A 20,433-nucleotide genomic window follows, 5' to 3' on the forward strand; every position below is an offset into this window, starting at 1 on the left:
AACGGCGGCCGCTGCTGCTGCGTGTTGTTGTTGGAGTTGTCTGGCGGGTTTATTGAGCTGTGTGTGTTTTTAGCTCTGGTTTTGGTTTATTCTCTACCGAATATGAAATGCCCGTAGCTGGTTAACGGCAGCAGCCGCTCACCTTCAGGCTGCGGGGTTTACTGTCCGTGTTTTCAGGTTAGTCACTGCTGTTTTTAACCTCTCAGATACCTGTGTTAGCTTAGCTATCGGAGCCTGTTTATAGCAAGACTACCGACTTCCTGTCTCCCCGTTCTATGAGAAAATGACTGCAGACCGCTAGGGGGAGCCCGCGAGTGACTCTTCAATGAATGGGGGTGAATACAGCTAAACAGCTAAAAACTTAAATTAAAAACAGCGCCCAACTACTTTTCCAGGGTGTTTCTATAATTTTAGAAATAAGAATAAATTGTTTTGCTAAAATATGTAAGAAACCGTACTTGCCTATTTCTGTCTTTCTATAGTAAACGATTTTTGACAACAGATTCGTTAGCATTCCTGCTACTGTGTACTGACTGGTTGGTGAGCTGATAACAGAGCATATTTAAAGAGTTTATAACGAATTTAACAGCTTAAAAATATGCCTGTGCTGCTGAAACATTTGAAATTGTTCCGTGTTGAGGAAATAAGAAAACTTTTAAGTATACAAATTATTATAATTATTATTATTATTATTCATAAACTGTGATTTTGTTCAATCGCTCTATTTAAACACATTTATTTTGGACTCACTCGGGAGCGCCCCCTGGTGGTCTGGCAGACACGGAAGACATTTTGAAGTGTGTATTCTCCTCTGTAAGATTTGTTGGTGTTTCTCGCTTTAGCAGAGCTTCAGAACCCGCCGACTCCTGTCTGGGCTCTGTGTAGGAAATATCAGGAAGCGTTAGTTAGTTACTAATAACGAAAAACAAAATATAGAGTCTTTGTAAATGTTGCTAGTTAGCTTTGTTAGATTTATATGCTTCTTTAATAGGGGCCTGGGTTAGCTAGTTGTATTAGTTAAGCAAGCTAAACATGTTACCAGTCACTAGTATGATCAATCGCAACAATATTCTGTGATTAACTGTGATTAATCGCACGTGTTCTTCTTAAGACGTACGTTTTTTATAGTGGATTTAAATTTAAATAAAAGAATGAATAGGCCTATAAGAAATGTAAAATGCAATTATATTTATATTAGTGGTTTTAATTAAAATACTATTATATACTTGTATGTTTGAGGGGAGATAAAGCCAATGTGGTGTGCTGAAATAAAGAATGCTTGATAAATTGGATAGAGGAACCTTTTTTACTTTATTGTAAATATATCATCTTGGTTGTAAGGATTTCTGAATTAGTATTAAAGAGCATTTTCATACCGGTAGTTGGTTTCTATGGTCTGGATTAGTTGATGAGTTTGTTTACTTGGAGAGTTTCTCCCTCTTTTTGGTTTGGTTTCACACAAACGCACCAAAATACACTCCAATAAACTATGTGAGCACATTTTCTCCTCTAAGTGGTCAGAGCTGTCTGTCTTGGGAGCAAGAAAGTAAAGATAGCAATTCGATTCTGTGTTCCAGTGTGTATATCTGCAGTGTGAAGCTGCTTTAACACAACGCAAAAAATACTGCTGCTTCCCTTTTAAACACAATGGGTCATGCATCGCAAATGTCTAATAGGCTGCAAGCAGTGTATATAAATTGCAACGGAAGTTGGGGTCAAACCTGGTGGCGTAAGAGTTCTAGTTTAATTATATAGCGGACTGTGTGCAGAGGATACAGTCTACTCTATAATCAGAGTTAATACTTACAGAGGGAGGGGCACTTCTAATAGACAATTAAGGCTACATTAAATGTTACATTAAATGTTATATGATACAAACAAGCTTTTTCAAGCACCATTGTCAAATACAAGGTAAAAACAGCATGTTAATGCATTGTAATAAATTGTTTAGATAATGTCTGATATACATTTTAGATTAATTGGGTCATGAACAGTCCAACTGTTTTGAATATACAGTAGCAGACACAATTTTTTTTTACATTTTTTCCTACATAGTAAATTAATACTGAAGTCATTCAGAATATGAAGGAACATATAAGGAATCATGTAGTAACTTAAAAGTGTTAAACAAACCAAAATACTTGGTGATGCATTTAGGTGCCTCTTATCTGTGGTGCTGTTAACATGCCATTTCTGAGGCTGGTAACTCTGATGAACTTAAACCTGTGCAACAGAGAGAACTCCTGCTCTTCCTTTCCTGGGGTGGTCCTGATGAGAGCCAGTTTCATCGTAAAGTCTTTGATGGTCTTTTTTGCGGTGACTGCTCTTTACTTTCAAAGTTCTTGAAATTTTACAGATTGACTGACCTATTCTTTACTTAGTTTAGTTAATCTTGTCATAAAATGAATTAGAACATTACTCAGATAGGGCTATTCACTGTATACCAACTCAATCTCACAACACAACTAAAGCTCTCAAACACATTAAGAGGCAAGAAATTCAAGTAATTAACTCTTGATAAGTTCAGCACAGCTGTTCACTGAAATTCTGTTAACTGCCATTCCAGGTGACTCGACCTTATAAAGCTGACTGAGAAAATGCAGATATGTACAAAGCTCTCATCTAAGCAAGAGGAGCTACTTAGAAAATATAAACTACATATTCTGGTTTGTTTAACACTTTTTTGTTTACTAAATTATTCCATATGTTTTTATTCATAGTTTGGCTGACCTTAGTATTCATCTACAATGCAGAACTTGATGAAAAAAACACTACATGTAAGTCCAAAGTTTTAACTGGTACTGTTTATGAAGTTATATTTACTTATTTTATATTTTTTCTAAAATGGGGGATATCTGTCTTACTAGTTAGGTAGCAGAAATTGTTGTAAATCAAATTCAACTTTTAAGTTTGCTCTTAGGAGTGAAGAGACCAGTGTTTTATATCTCCACGCCACAACGCACACTAAGGCTACGTTCACATTACAGGCCACATTGCTCAAATGCGATTTATGCTCAGTTGGATTTGGCTATCTTGACAGTTCACATTCACAAATGTAAGTGACCTGCATCTGTGTGTAGTGTGAACGAATCTGTCTCTGAAACACCTCAAATAATATAGAAACGTTGTCTTCTTTACCAACAACAAAAAACATCATACGACTCGTAGCTTTATAAAGGGTAATGGATGAGTTTGTTAGCAGCTCATATGTGGAGCATCTTTTGCTGGAGTGGAGAGTAAACAGCTGGTCTGAAGTTCATGCTCAGGTCGAGGAGGAGAAAAAAGGACAGGCGGTTTGCGTTTGCTGCACAGCTGCACCAAGAGATTTGTGGGTATGAGAGAGAAGCACGTAGCGCAGCGTAAAAACAAAAAGACTCATGAATTCTGATTTGACTGTTCATATTCATGTCACATGTCCGTGGATGGGATACATATATGATTTAGAACCACATATGAAAGTGACTCAAATCTGATTTGAAAAATTAAGCAAGGATTTAAGTCACTTTAGCCTGGTTATGTAAAAATAGTCCAAGAGATTTTAAAACCATAATAATCTGAGAATTGGGTTTATTTCATACACTGGGAAGGTAGAGCTCACCTGAATTATTTTTTCATTTTCTAGGGCAAAAAGGCTGATTTAAAATCTTTTTTGTAATTGGTTGTGAATTAATAATAAATTAAATATATCCTGTCAAAACATGTATGCACACATACTGTAAATAATATTTAATTTTTATTCCAGATTCATATTTCATATTTAGTCAATATATTAAAACAAAGCATTTGCATTGTATATTAGTGTCTTTAAGGTCTTTATTTTTCTGTATAAATACAGCCCATTTAGAAATTGGAGGCACGGCCATTAAATATTTAAATTTTCTAAACTAGATGTTTTTCTCAATAATAACTGGTAACATTATTAATAGCCATCCAACATAAACCTAGTAAATCCAGCATTCACTAGGTTCATGTTGTATCATTTCACCACATAAGTACATTCACTATAACCTGGTGTAGAAGCCTTCTTGTTCCTTTTTTAAACCCACTTTCCAATGCTGACATGACATTCTAATGACATTTTTTTTTTCTTCAGAATGCTGTCTTGCCACTGGTTTCTGCGGCTGGTCTTGGCTTATGTTGCAATTTTACCATTGCATACAGATTCACAAAACACTGGAATCTACACAGAACAGCCAACAGTGGGCTGGGATGAGTACGTAGATGATCCAACAGCTGCAGCAGAAACTCCACCTACAACAGACTCTGTAACTGTCAGTGCTCCAGATCCCCTGGACTCCATCACACCGAGCGCGTTTCCACAAGAGTTTGAGGAGCGTGCTGTACCCACCATCGCCCCCACAATCATGAATCCAATTAATGGTACTTCTCTAACTTTCAAGATCTATAATGAAATTAATTAAAATCTATACATCAACAAATTATCTTCTATAGATAAGCGATTTGTTTCATGCTAGAAAGCAATATGTGGACATATTTTATATGCAAATGTATATCCAAATGTTGTTAAATCTAAATTTTACAAATGTTGCAGATATAAGGAACAGTACTTTACGAATAGTTTGTTGCTACAACAGGTTCTTGTTACCAAATATGATTGGTTTACAGTTTTTCAAAATAAAATAATGTTATCTAAATAGCTGTGTCTGCTTAGCTTAGATTGTTTACATACTAAACATCTGGGAATCTAGTAAAATGCCCAATATCTCAGGATGTTCCTCTGGTTGCAGGGTGTGTGTGTGACATTACGCTGGATTTTTGCGACATCGGCTGCTGCTGTGACGTGATGGACTGTGGAGTTGCCAACCTGAGCTCTGTGTTCAGAGGATGTGTGCAGGAGACAAGGTAAACCAGAGACAGGCTAATATTGAATTCCTAGAGCAATAAAGAGTGTGATGGTGCTCTAGCCAGTGTCCAGCATGTTTGGGTGATTTCCCAGTTCAGCCACACCATCAGTGTTGATTCAGACACGAATTGAGCTGAACACTGGAATGGATTAGTAGCCTCAATATTAGATGCTCGAGTAAGTGAGTGTGTAAGAGTGAAATCTTGGGGAATAGTGAAGTGTCTGTCTTGATTTCAGGTCTGGAGTTTGTGTGGAGAGCTGGTTGATGTTTAGAGCCAATGTTGATCCCCAGCTGGTGACGGTCAATGACACTATGTTCTGCGTTCAAAAGGGTGAGGTTCCTTCTAACACTGCTAATTCTTTTTCACAGATCATCACACTGTTGAATGTGTATCATCGAAATTATCATTATCAATTTTACAGAAATCTGGTAGCAGAACAGGACCCTCAGTGAACAAAAGTAGCAGGAAAAACTCCCTCAGAGCTGGAGGAGGAACAAATACTCACGGACCCATCCTTCACTACTTATAAATTAATAAAATCTTAATACATCTGCGTGGATGTAATATATTCAGGGGAATAGACACGCCTGTAATGGAAGGAATTAGACAATTTTAACTTCAGTATAGTTGGTAGTGGAGAATGAGCACTGGGCAGGTGGCATAAACTTGACAGTGAGCAGTTGATCTGGGTTGTGGATGATGGGGAAGCCTGACTTCCAGAGACTTCCATCAGTCTGGTCTGACAGGGGAGCAACCAGTAACTTGGAGGAAGTCAGAAAGTTCCAGGAATTAGTGGAATTTGTTTTGATTGGATTTATGGAGAACAGATAAAGTGCACCATTATCAGAGTGTGGCTGATGACTTCAGCAGATCTGATTATAACTACAGTCTAACTAAAGGGAGAAAGCCGGAAGGTAACATAGACACGGAGGCTCCCTGAAACACTGCCATACACCCTCTATGTCCATGAACCCCTACATCTGTAGCCTTTATAGGAAAGAAAATATTAATTTGCAAAAACTAAACTAAAAAAGTAAGTTTTTAGTCTAGACTTAAAGATTGATACTGTGTCTAAGCACCGAACATATTTGGGAAGGTTATTATACAACTCTGGGGCCTTTATAAGAGTAAGCTTAACTTAACTACTAGTAAACCTGTGGTCTGAGTAATCATGACGGCTCATTAAAAATGAGATGAGGTCTCACAGATATTAAGGACCGAGCCCATGTAGTGCTGATAGGATTAGTCTGATATGTTCAAATTTTCAAGGACCCTGACTGCGTAATTTAGAACTAGTTCAAGTTTATCGTGTGTCCTTTAACAAGGACAGCAGCTGTTCTCCTTGAGATTTAGGTTTAGCCCACCTCAAAGACCACCACAAAGCTCGGTTCCAGGTTTCTCCTGAGAGAAAAAGCAAGTTACAACGAAACTTATAAAGCACACCATTAAGCCATCGGTAGTCCACCTTAAAGTCTAAGGGCCCTATTTTAGTGATCTATAGTGCACTGGATAATTGCGTATCATGCAGCTGGATTTAGGGCGTGTCTGTGTGTTTTTGGTATCTTGAGGGCACAAAAAATATGCCTTGTGCGGCTCGAAACGCACAACAGGCATGTACTAATTCTTTTAATTAATCATGGGTGTGTTTTGGGCATAACATGAAATAAACCAATCAGTGTGCCAGTTGTCATTCCCTTTAAGAGGCAGGTGCGCTCTGACTTTGGCACGTTAATATTATAGCAGCGCTTTTTTTTACCCCTTACATCACCTTACATTTTGTTACCCCTTACATTGGGATAATAAATCTATGTCCATAGAATAAGACTAATCTCTAGAATTTATAATTCGTTATTCCTAAAATATTCTAGTCTGGAAAAATATAGTTTATGTAATGTTAACTCAAATTTAACAACTCTAACTGTTGCATTGCACTACTTTACACTAACAACCACATTAATACATAATGCTCCTGATTGTTGTATTTTAAGTTGGTATCGGTATCGTAAAAAACATGTACTTGTGCTTGGTTAAAAACTGTCAGGAGCTTTTTATTATACCAGTAATTGTCACAGGCGTGTAAAACTGTCTTATTAAAACGTCTGATTGGCTGCCTTATAGCCAGTGTCCTGTAGTCCGTTAAAAATGCCTTAACATTAACATGAATTTCAGTAATGTTATAATGTTTTATCAAATGTATGTATCTTTTTGTTCTTTCTCAAACCTAGAGACTGAGGTTGTAGCACAGACTCTGCCTGACCTCCCTGAGGGACCATCACCCATTTTCTCTCCTCATTTCTCACTTCAGGAACCCACTGCCTACCGCAACTTCAGCTCTAGCTTTTACAAGGTGTGTTGCTTGTTGTATTTTAAATGAAATAGCTGACATTAATACCTTAAAGTCCCTGGAACTAAATCTTTAGTTTTCCCACTATCACTCTCCTCTGGATGTTAGGGGCTAAAAGTGGGTCATTCTGACGTCAGCATAACCCTGAAAAATTACAAGATTGCTAACATACAGTATTGTGCAAATGTTTTAGGCACCTGTGGGATTTTTTAAGTAAGGAAAAAGCTTCTTATCTGGACAGTAAGTGTTTATTATCTTAGTAAAACACTGTCATTACAATAAATGCAAACATCAAATTTACAAAAAGCATTGCTTTAACATCACTGTTTTCCCTAACACATCTCCTAATCTCTCCTCATCCAAGTTTAGTAGTGATATTTTTAGTTCTCATCATATCAACACCTGTTTTGGTAAATCAAATCTTACTGATGTTAAATCAGGTGAGCTGCTAATGGAACTGAACATGCACATGCTGGCTGAGGGCATCCAGGAGAAATGTTTAACTAAATTTGGTTCTACAGCTTGGTTTAGGATACAACCTACTTACCTAAAAATGAGAAATTCCTGTTACTTTTTACTGTATTTATGTAGTCAGGCAAAAACACTCATATTGCTAAAATAAATTAATTAGTGTAATTTGCTTAGGTGCCTAAAACTTTGTGCTGTAGCTGTAGCTCCGCCCTTCTTTTCGAGTCTGAGCAACCGGAAGTTGCGAGCTGGTGAGATGTGGCTTAGCAACCATCTTAGTGAGCTAAATAAGCAAGCTATCCAAATATGTACCAGGTTTTGCTTCTCTGTTTCAAGGCTATGTGTGTTGCCTTGGTAACATAAAGTTTGTTCGACAGGGATAGACAGCTGTCAGTCACACACATTCATTAGAATATTCTGACCACGCCCACACAGTTCTCAGAATTGTGAGACAGAGGTTTGCATTTTAGTGATTTTTGAGATTTTATCAAATTTCTGATGTATGTTTTCTTATTTAAACTTTTCTGTTTAGTAAAGTTTAGTATTATACAACAAAAATATATTTAAAATGGGCTACCAGGGGGTTTAAACAATTAATCATGTTTATTCAACCATTTCAGAACAATGTGTGCAGGATCACTTACAGAGGCCTTTTGCCATTGTGATTAAATCATTACTGGAACATTGGTGCCCGTTTCCAGCAGAACGTTAACTAGATCTTTACACAGCGTCTGCCAGCTTATCCTCTTCACACACGGCATTCAATCTTCTTTATCACAGGTCGATGACTTCATTCTGACATATTACAACAACACGAACATATTGAGCATACTCAGACACCCATCACCAGGGGCTGTGTCTTCTTCATGCATGGACCTCAATCCCGCAAGTATGGTTAAAATTTTATTTTTGTCATTAGCTTTGCTGAGTAAAAGGGAAGTTGTAAGCAGTTCAGAGGGTTCAACCTGGTCTGTGGTGTGGAACCTAACTCAAAATCTACGGGGCGTTGTGAGGATGTGGGTGATTCTCATGAAGACCTTCACATTAACATAAAAAAGTTTTTCACCTCATCGCAGCATTTTTTCAAGTTGAGAAGCTAAAATAGAATGTGTATTTTACTATATTGATTATTTTTTCATATAATTATTTTTAAATAGAATTTTATTATCATTTGAATCTTATATGATCCAGAATAATTCTCATTACCGTTACAGTAAATGAAGAAGCTAGATAAATGGTTCAAAACATTTTTTGATGATTAATTTCATATTTCCACAACATATTTTATCAACTTAACAGCACAGTCCTTGACAATTACTTTGATCTGTTTCATTTATTTATTTATAGTTAAGCAACTTTCATTACCGATACAACATTTGTAAAATATATTTTAATTTTCTAATTAATGGAAATGATTTTAGAATATGTTTGATCAAAAACTCATGTGGACAACAGGTGAGGGATATACTATAATAAAATGAAGAAAAGTTATGATAAGGTGTGAAACATTTAAAAAAATGTAACATTTTAGGTCCATAACGGTAATGAGAACACAATAAAACGGTAATGAGAATAAATGTAACGGTAATGAAACTTAGTTAAGGCAATTGTGTAACAAAACATGGAACCAGAAAAACAAGCAAATTTCAAGAAACTCTAGCCTTGGCTGCTGTCTTCTTGCGTTCAATCTCTGTCAGTCTTCAAAAAATGAATATAACCATTAGACTAATCAAAAGAGTAAATATATATATATATATATATATATATATATATATATATATATATATATATATATATATATGTATACATATATAAATTAACACTAAATATATATATCTATATATATATATATAATGAATTACCATAAATGATCAAATAAACTCTGTTAAATGACTCTTTTAGCAGTCTTACATAAGAATCTCATTGCCAGATGTCAAAGCCTTATATTGTGATAATATTCATGAAATAATTTTTTTTTATATTTTTTAAAGTAATGAGTATTAAACCATAATGGTAATGATAATCGACAGTGTAACTGAGGACAGTTTTATCAATATTAACACAGATTTCTCAAAGGGAGAGAAGAGTGACCAACTGACCTTATCTCCATTTTGAAGCTTGTCTCTGAAGCGATGCACCATGGGATAGCTGATCAATTTAAAGGCACAGTGTAATTTTTATAGGGGGGTGAAATCATGAAACGGTAATGAGATCACAGGGCATCTCACGATACAGTATTGTCACAATACGATAAAGATGATTCTACAATACTTCACAGCATCTGCATTACTGAAAAGGATAAAATACTCCTAAATAATCAACACCAGGAATTATGGATTTATTGGTGTCACAGAATTTCATTAACAACATACTTTGCCACAGGTTTTCCCTATTTATTTGATTATAGTGCCACCACGTGGAGTAATGAAGCAGTAACTTTAGTAAGTCTACTAATCTATACCCAGGTATAATATTGATATATGACACTATGTTTCAATTATAACATCCAGGTATAGTGTTGATACATGACTCCATACTCTAAGATATGATCCAAAAGATACAATATATCGTGATGGGCTGTGGTGAGGGCACAGGTTTGGGATGGTAATGAGACATGGTGAAGGTATTGGAGTGCTACAGTTAAAAGACTAAGTGAGAGTAGAGGTTTAAGTTGGTGATGTTGCATGTTTATGGTATTAATTTGTGATTGTGATTGGGTGTGAAGAGACTTTGCAAGGTGGAACATGATAAACTAAACTGTGTCCTATAATTAGCATCACGTGTCTTCAGACGTGTAATCAGTTAGTCTGCCTGTTTAAGGAGTGAGGAGTAGTGACTGTGCTGTTTTAGTGTAACACAGAGCACAGAAATCTAAGGAGAAAATTATCTCGGGAGACTAGAAGGACAATTTCAGTCAAACAGGTTAAAGCTTAAGACTATAACATTATTTCAAGCAGCTGAAGTTGAATCAGTGTCAGAAAGCTTGGTCTTGGTCAGGTAGCAGGACACAGATCCTCCAGCAGGATAAAACCCAAAACACACAGCGAAAAAAACATACAGGAATGGCTAAGAGCAAAGTCTTGGACTGCCTTTTTATTATTATATATTATTTTATTAATATTTTGTTAAACTAAAATTTAAAAGTGATGTCGGATTTTCATAAGTTTTTTCTTTATTATAACTTGTCAGTTTTAAGTAGAGATGGACCTAGCTACAATTTCTCTTAAGTTCTGCTCTAATTCCAATACAAATTAATGATACATAATAATTTTATATTAAAAATACTTTATTATTACAGATTATCCTGGGCTATAAAAAATACCAGCAGGCTGTCAAATCCACCATTTTTCACTAAAGTCAGCAAGTATTGTGTATTGTGTGCTAAAGTTTAGCAAGTTTCTGGAAAGAATGAAAGAATGTTTGCTTCTCTGAGGTTAAATCTCTGCAGGTGCTCAATTACACAGGTTAATTATATGACAGGTGTTTCTCCAATTATCTTCAAACAAACAACATTTTACTTAAAGCAACGGCTAATTTCAACTAGCTTAATCTGTTAAAGACCAGAGCTTCTTAGGCTGAGTTAGCTGAGTTAGCTAACTAGCTAATTCCTGGTACTTTCTCACAGAAAACCTCTGCAGGTGCTTAATTAAACTGGTTAAACTGGGTTAGACTATCTCTGTTTATTATAATAAATACTACATTGTTTATGTGTCATTCCAGATTGTTAAAGCTGTTTTTCTTGCTTTTAGAATTTCTGCGATCTGGCTCTCTGTCCTGCTCACAAGCCGTGACCACTCAGTCCTGTAGGAGAGACAGCAGTCTGAGTGTTCGCTCCTATTACACAGGGTTTAGCCTTCTCAGGGTAGGTCCAACTGGGTTGTGGCAGACCCTTGTAACTGATCACCCTAGTAACATATAGTAATGATGATATTTTAGCAATTAGAAATCGAGGCTAACTTTAAACTAATGTTTGGAAATGTTTGCAGGTTCCACTCTCAAAAGTGGATGTGCCAAATCTGATGGTAATTTATAACTAATAAAACTGATTATACTGTATACTGGATTCTACTGGTTTCCAGCTTGCAGACTAACAAAATTGTCTGTTATTTCAGATCCCAGTTATCCTGTTGTCCAATCAGCCTGAACCCATCCAGCAGAACAGCTCCTGTTTGAATGTTGTGTCGAAGGTTAGTGTATGGCGACCGCTCACAGATAAAATTAATTTTGTTGATAACAGCTATCTTATTAATACGGTCTCATAACAGCTGCTGTTAGATATTATCTGAACAGTTCTGTCTCATAATCAATGTGTTGGATAAGTAAGGAGCAGCATTCAGCCCTGAGCCACTAATACCAATGGCCAACCCATAATGCATTTATAAGACAGCAGAGATGTGCACAAGTCTTTGGTCACTAGTCCGAGTCGAGTCGAGTCTCGAGTCTTTGGTCACAAGTCGAGTCCTAAGTCTTTGGGCACGAGTCGATTCGAGTCTTTAGGCACGAGTCAGAGTCCAAGGTGAGTCTTTAGGCACGAGTCAGAGTTGAGTTGAGTCTCGAGTCTTTGGTCACAAGTACAAGTCGAGTCTTAAGTCTTTGGGCACGAGTCCGAATCCAAGTTGGGTCTGTAGTCTTTGGGCAGGAGTCTTGAGTCGAGTCTCAAGTCTCTTCTGGTTGTAATGAGTTTTCTATCATCATCTGCTCTTCAGTCTGTTAAGAATACTGCACAGCTATATCTAAACAAATCTAAGCATTTACTGATTTATCACTCCTTTATTAGTCGTAATTAAAATATCATAGTTAAAATAAGTTGTATATCACACATTGTTGGTGCCTAGACATTAACTCTATTTGAACACATCTGACTGTCTCTTTGTCTCAGGTGGAGTATGTGATCACGTACAATGGCACGGGGGAGATTATGGCTGCAACACTGAGAGTAGATGTGACAAACGCCAGTTTTGGTACCCAGCTACTGCAGCAGCACACGGTGCTATTTCAGGTATGTCTCTTAAACTGCTGCATAATAAACTTTACCTGCACATTGCAGTGAGTTAATACCACTCCCATAACTGGGTTGCAGTTGTCCACACCCTCACCACCTCCTTCTGGGACGCCATTGGTGGGCTTAACAGTCGGAACACCAGTGATTGGCTGGTTTGGAGAAGAGGCTCAGCCGGTATCCTTTCAGCATACGTACCTTATTGCTTACTCACTTATTTACATGTTTAAATGCGGGCCAGTGCAATAGCATAGTCTGACTTCTTGTCAGATATCAAACAAATGTACCACCAGCTCTTTAACTCTGTGTAAGCTGACAGTCCAGGGTCTTTCCATGGGAGGAGACTGTTCTACAGACCTTTTTAACCGAGCCCCCATCCTCTTCACATATAACTCCATCACCGGCTGCACCTTCAGGTAGGGTTTTTAAACACAGTTTTTTGGGCAGAACAGTTTGGCCACAAACATTTGACCACATTGTCTCACATTGTTCGGTCAGTGGTTAAATAAATACAGTTGTAACTGAATCTCCAGGTCTCCGTCCCGTGACTGTGCCTCACTTCGAGCTCAGCTTTACAGCATTCTGCGCAGCCCCACCACCCCAGACATGGTGGCCATGACTGCGGGGTCCCAGCCGGACTGGAGCAGGGTCGTTCTGCAGGAATGTCCCGAGCCCCCTTCAGTAAGTCCTATCCCATGACACAGCGCAGCAGTAGCTCATCTTGTTAGTATACATCTAACCCATTAATAGGTGTAGTTCATTTTCATGGGCCAATCAAAAATGAGCTAATTGAAAAAAAAAAATTGTAAATACTGAATCCAATTTGATTTTTTTTCTATGTAGATTTTTCTTGAATGACTTTCTAACAGTGGGTTAAAATAAGTCATTTGATGATCAATGTTTGCATCTGAAATTGACACAAGGCTGGGCAATATATATTGTAAATAAAAATATATTGAAAACTGTATTATATACATGATTTTGTAAAATGTACACAAGTTGCTGTCGATTAATGTTTTTTAAAAATAATATTATTACAAACAGATTATCAAACCAGTTGGTTTAGGAATATATATATATATATATATATATATATATATATATATATATATATATATATATATATATATATATATATATGAAGAGTTTGGTTCCAAAACGCTATAAATCCATTTTTATCAATTTGAGTAAAAATAGCAAGAAAGTGGTAGTCTGAAAACCACCGTTTTCTGTTTCAAACTATCAAATACCATACTAAGGTTAAAATAACACAAAAAAATCAAATCAAGATTTTAATATTTTTGGATTTATTTAAAAAAAATTATTCGTTTTTTCACAAAACGCAATAAATCCATGCCAAGTTTCTTTTTTCAAAATGTCTTATATATCACCCCCCCCCCCCCCCCCCCCCCCTCCTGAATGCCTCATTTTCTTTACCTTTTCACGTCCTTGAGACTTTTTTGATGGCTTTCTCTTTTTTCCAATAACTGCTAACGAACAGGCTCCTCTATACCATCAAAACCGCTCATTTTCGCAGACTTTGAGAGTGAAAAACGAAAGTGAAAGTAGGCTACACGAAATACCGGCCGGCTCAACAGGGCGCGTGTTTACATTAGAAAGCTCGTGGAATGCTGCACTGTGATTGGATGAGTGGAGATGTGGCGTTCTGCGGGAAAACAAGACTGGCGTTTGTTGCGTTTTGGAAAGAAAGAGAGAAAGCAGGGCAGTATTACACGGCGGATGTGGCGTTTTGATGAAAATTGAATATTGGCTTTTCAAGAGTGGTCACATAACCTTCTGATTCTGGCTCTAACTCATTTTTTTTAAATGGCGTTTTTCGCGTTTTGGAATCAAACTCTTCATATACTCAGGGGGCTGATACCCCAACCATATTAATGAAACTTGCCCATTATAAACTGTAGCTCTCTAAATGTCTGGTTTATGTATGTGCCAATACAAATTCTATTATTTTGTGTAAAAATGGTTTGGTTTCTGACGGTTTGACACTCAACAGAGTACAATCATAGAATTTATGTTACCAGTCAAACGTTTGAACACACAGTGTTTTTTGTCTTATTTAAAAAAAGTTCTGCATTGTAGATTAATACTAGTCATCCAAACTATGAAGAAAAACATATATAACTATTTAGTAACAAAAACTGTTAAACAAACCAGTATATGTTTTATATTTTAGATTTCTTAAAGAAGCACATATTGGCTGGATTGTCTCAGGTAGAGTCTCCTGGAATTCAGGCTTTCAGTTTAACAGCTGTGCTGAACTTTTCAATAGTTAATTACTTGAATTTCTTGTCTCTTAATTTGTTTGAGAGCATCACTTGTAAAGTAGTGAAGAGGTAGAGTTGGTATACAGTAAATAGCTCTATTTGAGTAATGTTCTAATTTAAACAATTCCCCAACTAAGTAAAAAAAAAAATTTAAGAAATGAAGTCAGTCTGTCCGAAACATTTTAAGAACTTTAAGAAAGTATTCTCAAGTGCAGTCACCAAGACCATCAAGAACTCGCTCTTATCAGGACCGCCCCATAAGGAAGACCAAGAGTTACCTCTGTTGCACAAGATAAGTTCATCAGAGTTACGAGCCTCAGAAACTACAAGTAAACAGCACCACAGATAAGATCCACCTTCACAGAGTATTTTGGTTTTATGTTTACTACTCGATTGCTTATGTGTTCCTTAACAGACTGGATGACTAGTATTATTTACAATGTAGGAAAAAAAACCTTTGGATGGTACTGTATTTCATAAAATATTGCAATAAAAGGAGCAAAAAAGGCAATGATTTTAGTTTGCCATTAGTTAATAACATCACTATAATGTGAACTAGGGTAAACTCCGTATTTAAAGATGTCATACCACTTGTAATAAGACTCTGAGCACACAGTGAACACTTTAGCATGTTATAATTTGGGTTTTGCTCTGTGCAGAGGGAGGTGTGTGAGACAGGCTGTCTCCTGCCGGTCTCTTTATCAGTGCAGGTACTCTGGGCTCAGAGGGGACTGCTAGCCCTGCCACAGAACCACATTCTGGGGGCCAAATATGCCTTCAGCTGTCAGATACTGAAGGTAATCTTGGTCCTTTTCCTACACATACTCTAAAGCTAGGCCTGTCATGATAAATTATATTATACATTATACATTTACTCATTATTGTGAATGTCAACAATGTTTTTAATCTACTCGATTTTACTTATGAAAGATTAATCTTTTTTTATTTTAATTATTATTTTTTGTACAATATACAGACTTGTACACTACTTTTTATAGACCATAATATCGCACATTATGCTTCGAGAAGAGTACATTGACTTGCAGAGCCAAAACGTCAGCATTGTTTAAAAACAGCTGTTTGATTTTATTTAATATTATTACTATTAGGATATTTTTTTAAATAAAGTGAATTAAAAGGTCATTACTATTTTAAAGTAAATAATTGTATTGTTATGCTATATGTATAAAATTGTCTTAAAATTAAAATAATACCGTTTATGGCAATAATTGTTGGGCCAATATTGTCCACAAACAAAAACAATTATCAAGACAGGCCTACCTAAAACCATGTAATTTGTAGTAAATTAAACCCGGTAATCTTTAATGTACTTGTTTCTGTGGTTTAACACTGCATACCTCTGTATATCTCATTCTTTTCTATAAACGTGATCTACACTGATGCTTTTCTCTTTCTTGCCAGTGTACTGCCATTTCTCCTCTGCCTGTGACCACAGAAGTGATTTTTTCAGATGCCACCATTTACCCAGAAGCCCCCAGGGGTGAGCCACAACCTGAGTGGAAATTCCCATTTGCTTTTTTCACCAGAGGGTTGGGGGAGCTTGATGGAGAGTAGGGGGTTCCTCTCTGAGAGAAGGTTCTAGACTGTTTTCTTAAATATCTGCCACACTGAATATGTACAGATTTTTTGTAATAATTTATTTAGCAAAATACATAATTTTACATAATATTACAATCAGTGTGAAGTCTTTCCTTTATTATAGTAACAGTCTCAGAACATTGCTTCATGCTTCAATTCTGAAGCACAACTCCGTCCTCTTGATGTGGACTGAACCGTTCCACGTGTTGGCGAGACTGAGGCCGACCTGTCCAATCAGGAGTCTTTGCCCATAAACCATCATTTCCCTCTGGTCTTGCGGTCTGTTTTTGTGACGTAGTTCAGCAAATGGACAGTGGCTGCCGGAGTGACGCCTTTCAGTCGCATGGCCGCTCCCAGCTAAGAAAAGTAACAGCCATTAAAAACGTTTAAAAACTCAGGATGTTGCAATGCTTTAAATGTATAGTAACAGCAATTCTATAAAGACTCTTTTCCACTGATACCGAGAGGCGTTCTGCAAGATAACTGAACCGTATATTATCCATGCAAAGAAATGGCTATTTGTACACTATTAACAAGCTCAAAATTCCACACTTCAATTGTAGAATTCTGAGGGACCTGACATTTAAAACAAGGCACTGAGATTTTTGAAAGACCACAGGTAGTTTATTAAAAACATATTATAACTCAAAACCTTTGAGTACAGAGATATTCATGAATTTCCACAGAATACATTTTTTAATCAGTTCCCCTGTCCTACATAATCGTTTGTGCTTGTTATTCAACTTATCGTGATTTCATTTCCAGATGGCTACTACTTGAAGGTACTGTGTGTATAAACAGTGTTTTTAATAAACTTTCTGTGCACTTTCAAAATTCTCAGTGCCTCAATTTAAATGTCAGGACCTTAAGAATTCTACCAATGAAGTGTGAAGCTAGGGAAATGCTATGCCACTAGCATTGTAAACCTGTTGGGAGCATCAGCTAAAAGCGCTGTGTTTTAGAATGCTGGGGATGATGGTCTATTTAACAAGTTTTCATAATCGTGATGTTTTTCTACAATCCAAGTCCATTTCACACTGGATTTCTGCTTTAATGCCTGGCTGCTCACAATGCAATGTCTAGATTTGGTCTGTTAACGAAAACAAGCATATCAGTCAAACATGTATGGTCAGGCAATAATGAGTAAATTCTTGACGAAAAATCAACCGACCATGTTTCCTTTTATAAAAGCAATATACTCTTTTATATATTGTTTATATAGTGTCAGACAAAAGAAATGGAATAATTTCACCCACAAACACCAAACCCTGAGTTAAGGAAGAAAGCTTGGACTTCATTACCAATATAAACATGTGTATCCTCACCGTGCTCGGCCGAGCTCTGTCAAGTATCTCTCGCACCTCATTAGAGAGAGACACTTGCTGAGAGAAGTAGTCGAAATCTGGAGGCAAAGAAAGACTCTCCTCCTCTCGCATTCTCTCCATCTCCCTCTGCTGCTTCTCACAGTGAGGTCGGTACACAGCTACAGAATAATGTTAAGACAAATGGTGAATATTGTTGTCTTAGCTACAGCTAAATATATTGCCTGAAATAGTTTTTTTTTTTTTTATCTCATTTCTAAATTGTAAAATTGAAGAAATTTTAAAGTGATTTACGAGTGAAGAAATTCTAAAACTGAGACAAACACTAATGGTATGTGTCCACTTGCCAATAGACCACTGAAGTCGTGCGTCATTCTGTAGTTCTCGTATGGCTTCCGTGTCTAAGCGTTTTTCCCTATGAGAAAAATGAATAGAGTTTTCATTAACTCGCCTCTGTCTCATTTTGTGGTAAATAAATTTGTTCAGATCTCTGTACGTTTTTCTCTGTGTACATTTTACTCTTGAACATCACCTGATCCTCTGAATTACGAGGTCGTTTAAGAGTCGTAATGAGAAAAATGCTAACTTTAAGCTAATGCTACAGCGGAGTGAACTGACCTCCTGGCGCCGCTGCAGAGATTAGCCAGAGACTATTTTCGGCACAACGCTAGCAAACTCCAGCCGTAACTGTACAGCGTATTAAACACAGCTGAGCCTAATAATGAACTAACTGCGCTTACTGAGGAGAGCTGAGAGCGTAACAGCATAAAATCACTAAAACAGGTCAGTGATACTCCAGAACCAGCTGTAACACGTTTTAACATTTACCCTCTTTATTGTGCAGAGAAATAAATGGGTGTTTCTGGTTGGTTGTCGCCTCAGTGAGGGCAGGTAATTAGTTGATTAGTTGGTTGTTAGTTGATTATTTGGGTCAGGTGTTGTAATTAGTATAAACTAATGACCGTAATTAAATACTAAACCTGCAGGGAACCGCTGATTCTGAACTGAGAGACACTTTTTCTTATTATCTGCCTTTTAAAGCTCAAACACAGATTACACTGCTCAACATCACACTGCTCAACATCACACTGCTCAACATTACTGAAAGAGTTTTCACCTGTTTAAATGCTTTAATGATCCTCTGTGAAGAAGCATAATAATCCAAAACGTGATCTGACCGGAGTTCGCTGTTGTTATGCAAAATCCAGTCCGGTGTCATTTCCAGCCGCGGTGCTGTGACGTCAGTTAAGCATTAGCTTAAAGTTAGCACTTTTTTTTAATTACTTCCCTTAAACTATCTTAAAATTCAGAGGATCCAGTGATATTTAGGAGGTAAATGTACACAGAATAAAATGTACAGGGTTCTGAAACACATTTATTTACCACAGAATGTGACAGAGGCCAGTTTTTGAAAAGTCCATTCAAATTCTCTATACACTTGAATCGCTTAGACACGGAACCCCAAATATGGGCATAAACAACATGCCGCCGACTACAAAATGACGACACAACTTCAGTGGTCTATTCATCTGGATGATTCCAAGTAAATGTGCATAATGGTCTGCGATGTGATGACAGTAGCCTCGCTGTGCGGCAAAAAATTAAGCCAATCAGGAAAGTGTACGCTGGTACATCATACAAGCATCACACAGAACCGATACCTTTAAAACGTAGAAAAAGCTGAATAAGATTAGAATGAGTTTGATTTAAAAAAAATATCTCCAAATACAACTACAGACTTCCAGACTGTATTTCATTTGCATACAAAAACATCTACAACCCACAGTGAAACACATCCAAGAAAAGTGCAAGTGGACTTGTACTGTAATAGAAACAACAATTACCTTCAATTTTTATTCTCTCAGCAAATTCCAGATACGGTGACAGGAGGTCTGGGAAAGTAGAGGCCAGCATGCTGAAGGAGACGTCTGTATACAGCAGCATCTCCTCTCCACTTAATAATTATAATCAAATAATAGACAAAGAAAAACAGGAGTAAGACAGACATCAGAACAAAAACATTCCTTAATTATTCTGACCTGATAAACTAATTCAATTCAGTTTTTGTATAGAATCAGATCTGTGTGGAAAATTTACTTATTGAATGCCAAACTGGTTTTAAATATGATATAATTAAAGGACACATATGGATGGATCAGACATTAATCCCCTGATCTAAAGCTGATGAACTGAGATGGTGATTTAACTTGGATGAGCTGGAGCTTCACAGCGTGAAGAAAAAGCAGCAACTATTGTTCAGCACCTCTAGAAACTCCTCAAAAGACGCTGAGAAAACTATTCCAGGTGACTTTCCCTCATGTAAAGTATAACTTACTCTTTAATAGCTTTGTCTTTAATATAAAATGTATGTAAAAAGTCATAAAAAGAAAGAAAACAGTGAATAAAAAAAGGTGGGTCCAAACTTTTGACTGGTAGTGTATCACACACAAATCTCTACGATATTTCACGGAATCTGTGTTACTGCAGAGGATAAAATACTTCTAAATAAGTAAATACCAGGAATTATGCATTTATTGGTGCCGATTTCAC

General features: G+C 36.7%; 2 protein-coding genes across 6 annotated transcripts in view; one reads left to right on the plus strand and one right to left on the minus strand.

Moving 5' to 3' along the window:
- Positions 1 to 16,651, plus strand: LOC103036807 (tectonic-3). 2 transcript variants are annotated; one of them, XM_007235896.4, is made up of 15 exons: positions 1 to 177; positions 4,094 to 4,380; positions 4,749 to 4,863; positions 5,102 to 5,196; positions 7,092 to 7,213; positions 8,459 to 8,567; positions 11,428 to 11,540; positions 11,665 to 11,700; positions 11,791 to 11,865; positions 12,558 to 12,677; positions 12,759 to 12,854; positions 12,990 to 13,093; positions 13,211 to 13,358; positions 15,622 to 15,759; positions 16,385 to 16,651. In XM_007235896.4, exons 2-15 carry the CDS (start codon positions 4,095 to 4,097, stop codon positions 16,535 to 16,537), a joined length of 1,710 nt encoding a protein of 569 aa, XP_007235958.3. In that variant the 5' UTR covers positions 1 to 177; position 4,094; the 3' UTR covers positions 16,538 to 16,651. The 2 variants fall into 2 exon arrangements, with proteins under 2 accessions (XP_007235958.3, XP_022525096.2); XM_022669375.2 differs by having other exon boundaries at positions 4,162 to 4,380.
- The window catches only part of mto1 (mitochondrial tRNA translation optimization 1), a 15,635-nt gene continuing 11,803 nt past the window's right edge, over positions 16,602 to 20,433 (minus strand). For 3 of the 4 annotated variants that reach the window (XM_007235895.4, XM_049464789.1, XM_049464790.1), the window contains 3 exons: positions 19,728 to 19,837; positions 17,887 to 18,044; positions 16,602 to 16,918 (listed from right to left, as the gene is read on the minus strand). In XM_007235895.4, coding sequence (XP_007235957.3) covers positions 16,820 to 16,918; positions 17,887 to 18,044; positions 19,728 to 19,837 — 367 coding nt within the window. In that variant the 3' untranslated portion in view covers positions 16,602 to 16,819. The other variant, XM_049464791.1, reaches the window with a different exon arrangement.

This window comes from Astyanax mexicanus, chromosome 15 (assembly GCF_023375975.1).
Source record: "Astyanax mexicanus isolate ESR-SI-001 chromosome 15, AstMex3_surface, whole genome shotgun sequence".
Lineage (NCBI taxonomy): Eukaryota > Metazoa > Chordata > Actinopteri > Characiformes > Acestrorhamphidae > Astyanax > Astyanax mexicanus.

Excerpts from the sequence above, each read along its gene's own strand:
- LOC103036807 (XM_007235896.4), top strand. The coding sequence starts at position 4,095 with ATGCTGTCTTGCCACTGGTTTCTGCGGCTGGTCTTGGCTTATGTTGCA. Across the intron at positions 8,568-11,427 it reads CATGGACCTCAATCCCGCAA|AATTTCTGCGATCTGGCTCT; the intron begins GTATGGTTAAAA and ends TCTTGCTTTTAG. Across the intron at positions 11,701-11,790 it reads TGGATGTGCCAAATCTGATG|ATCCCAGTTATCCTGTTGTC; the intron begins GTAATTTATAAC and ends CTGTTATTTCAG.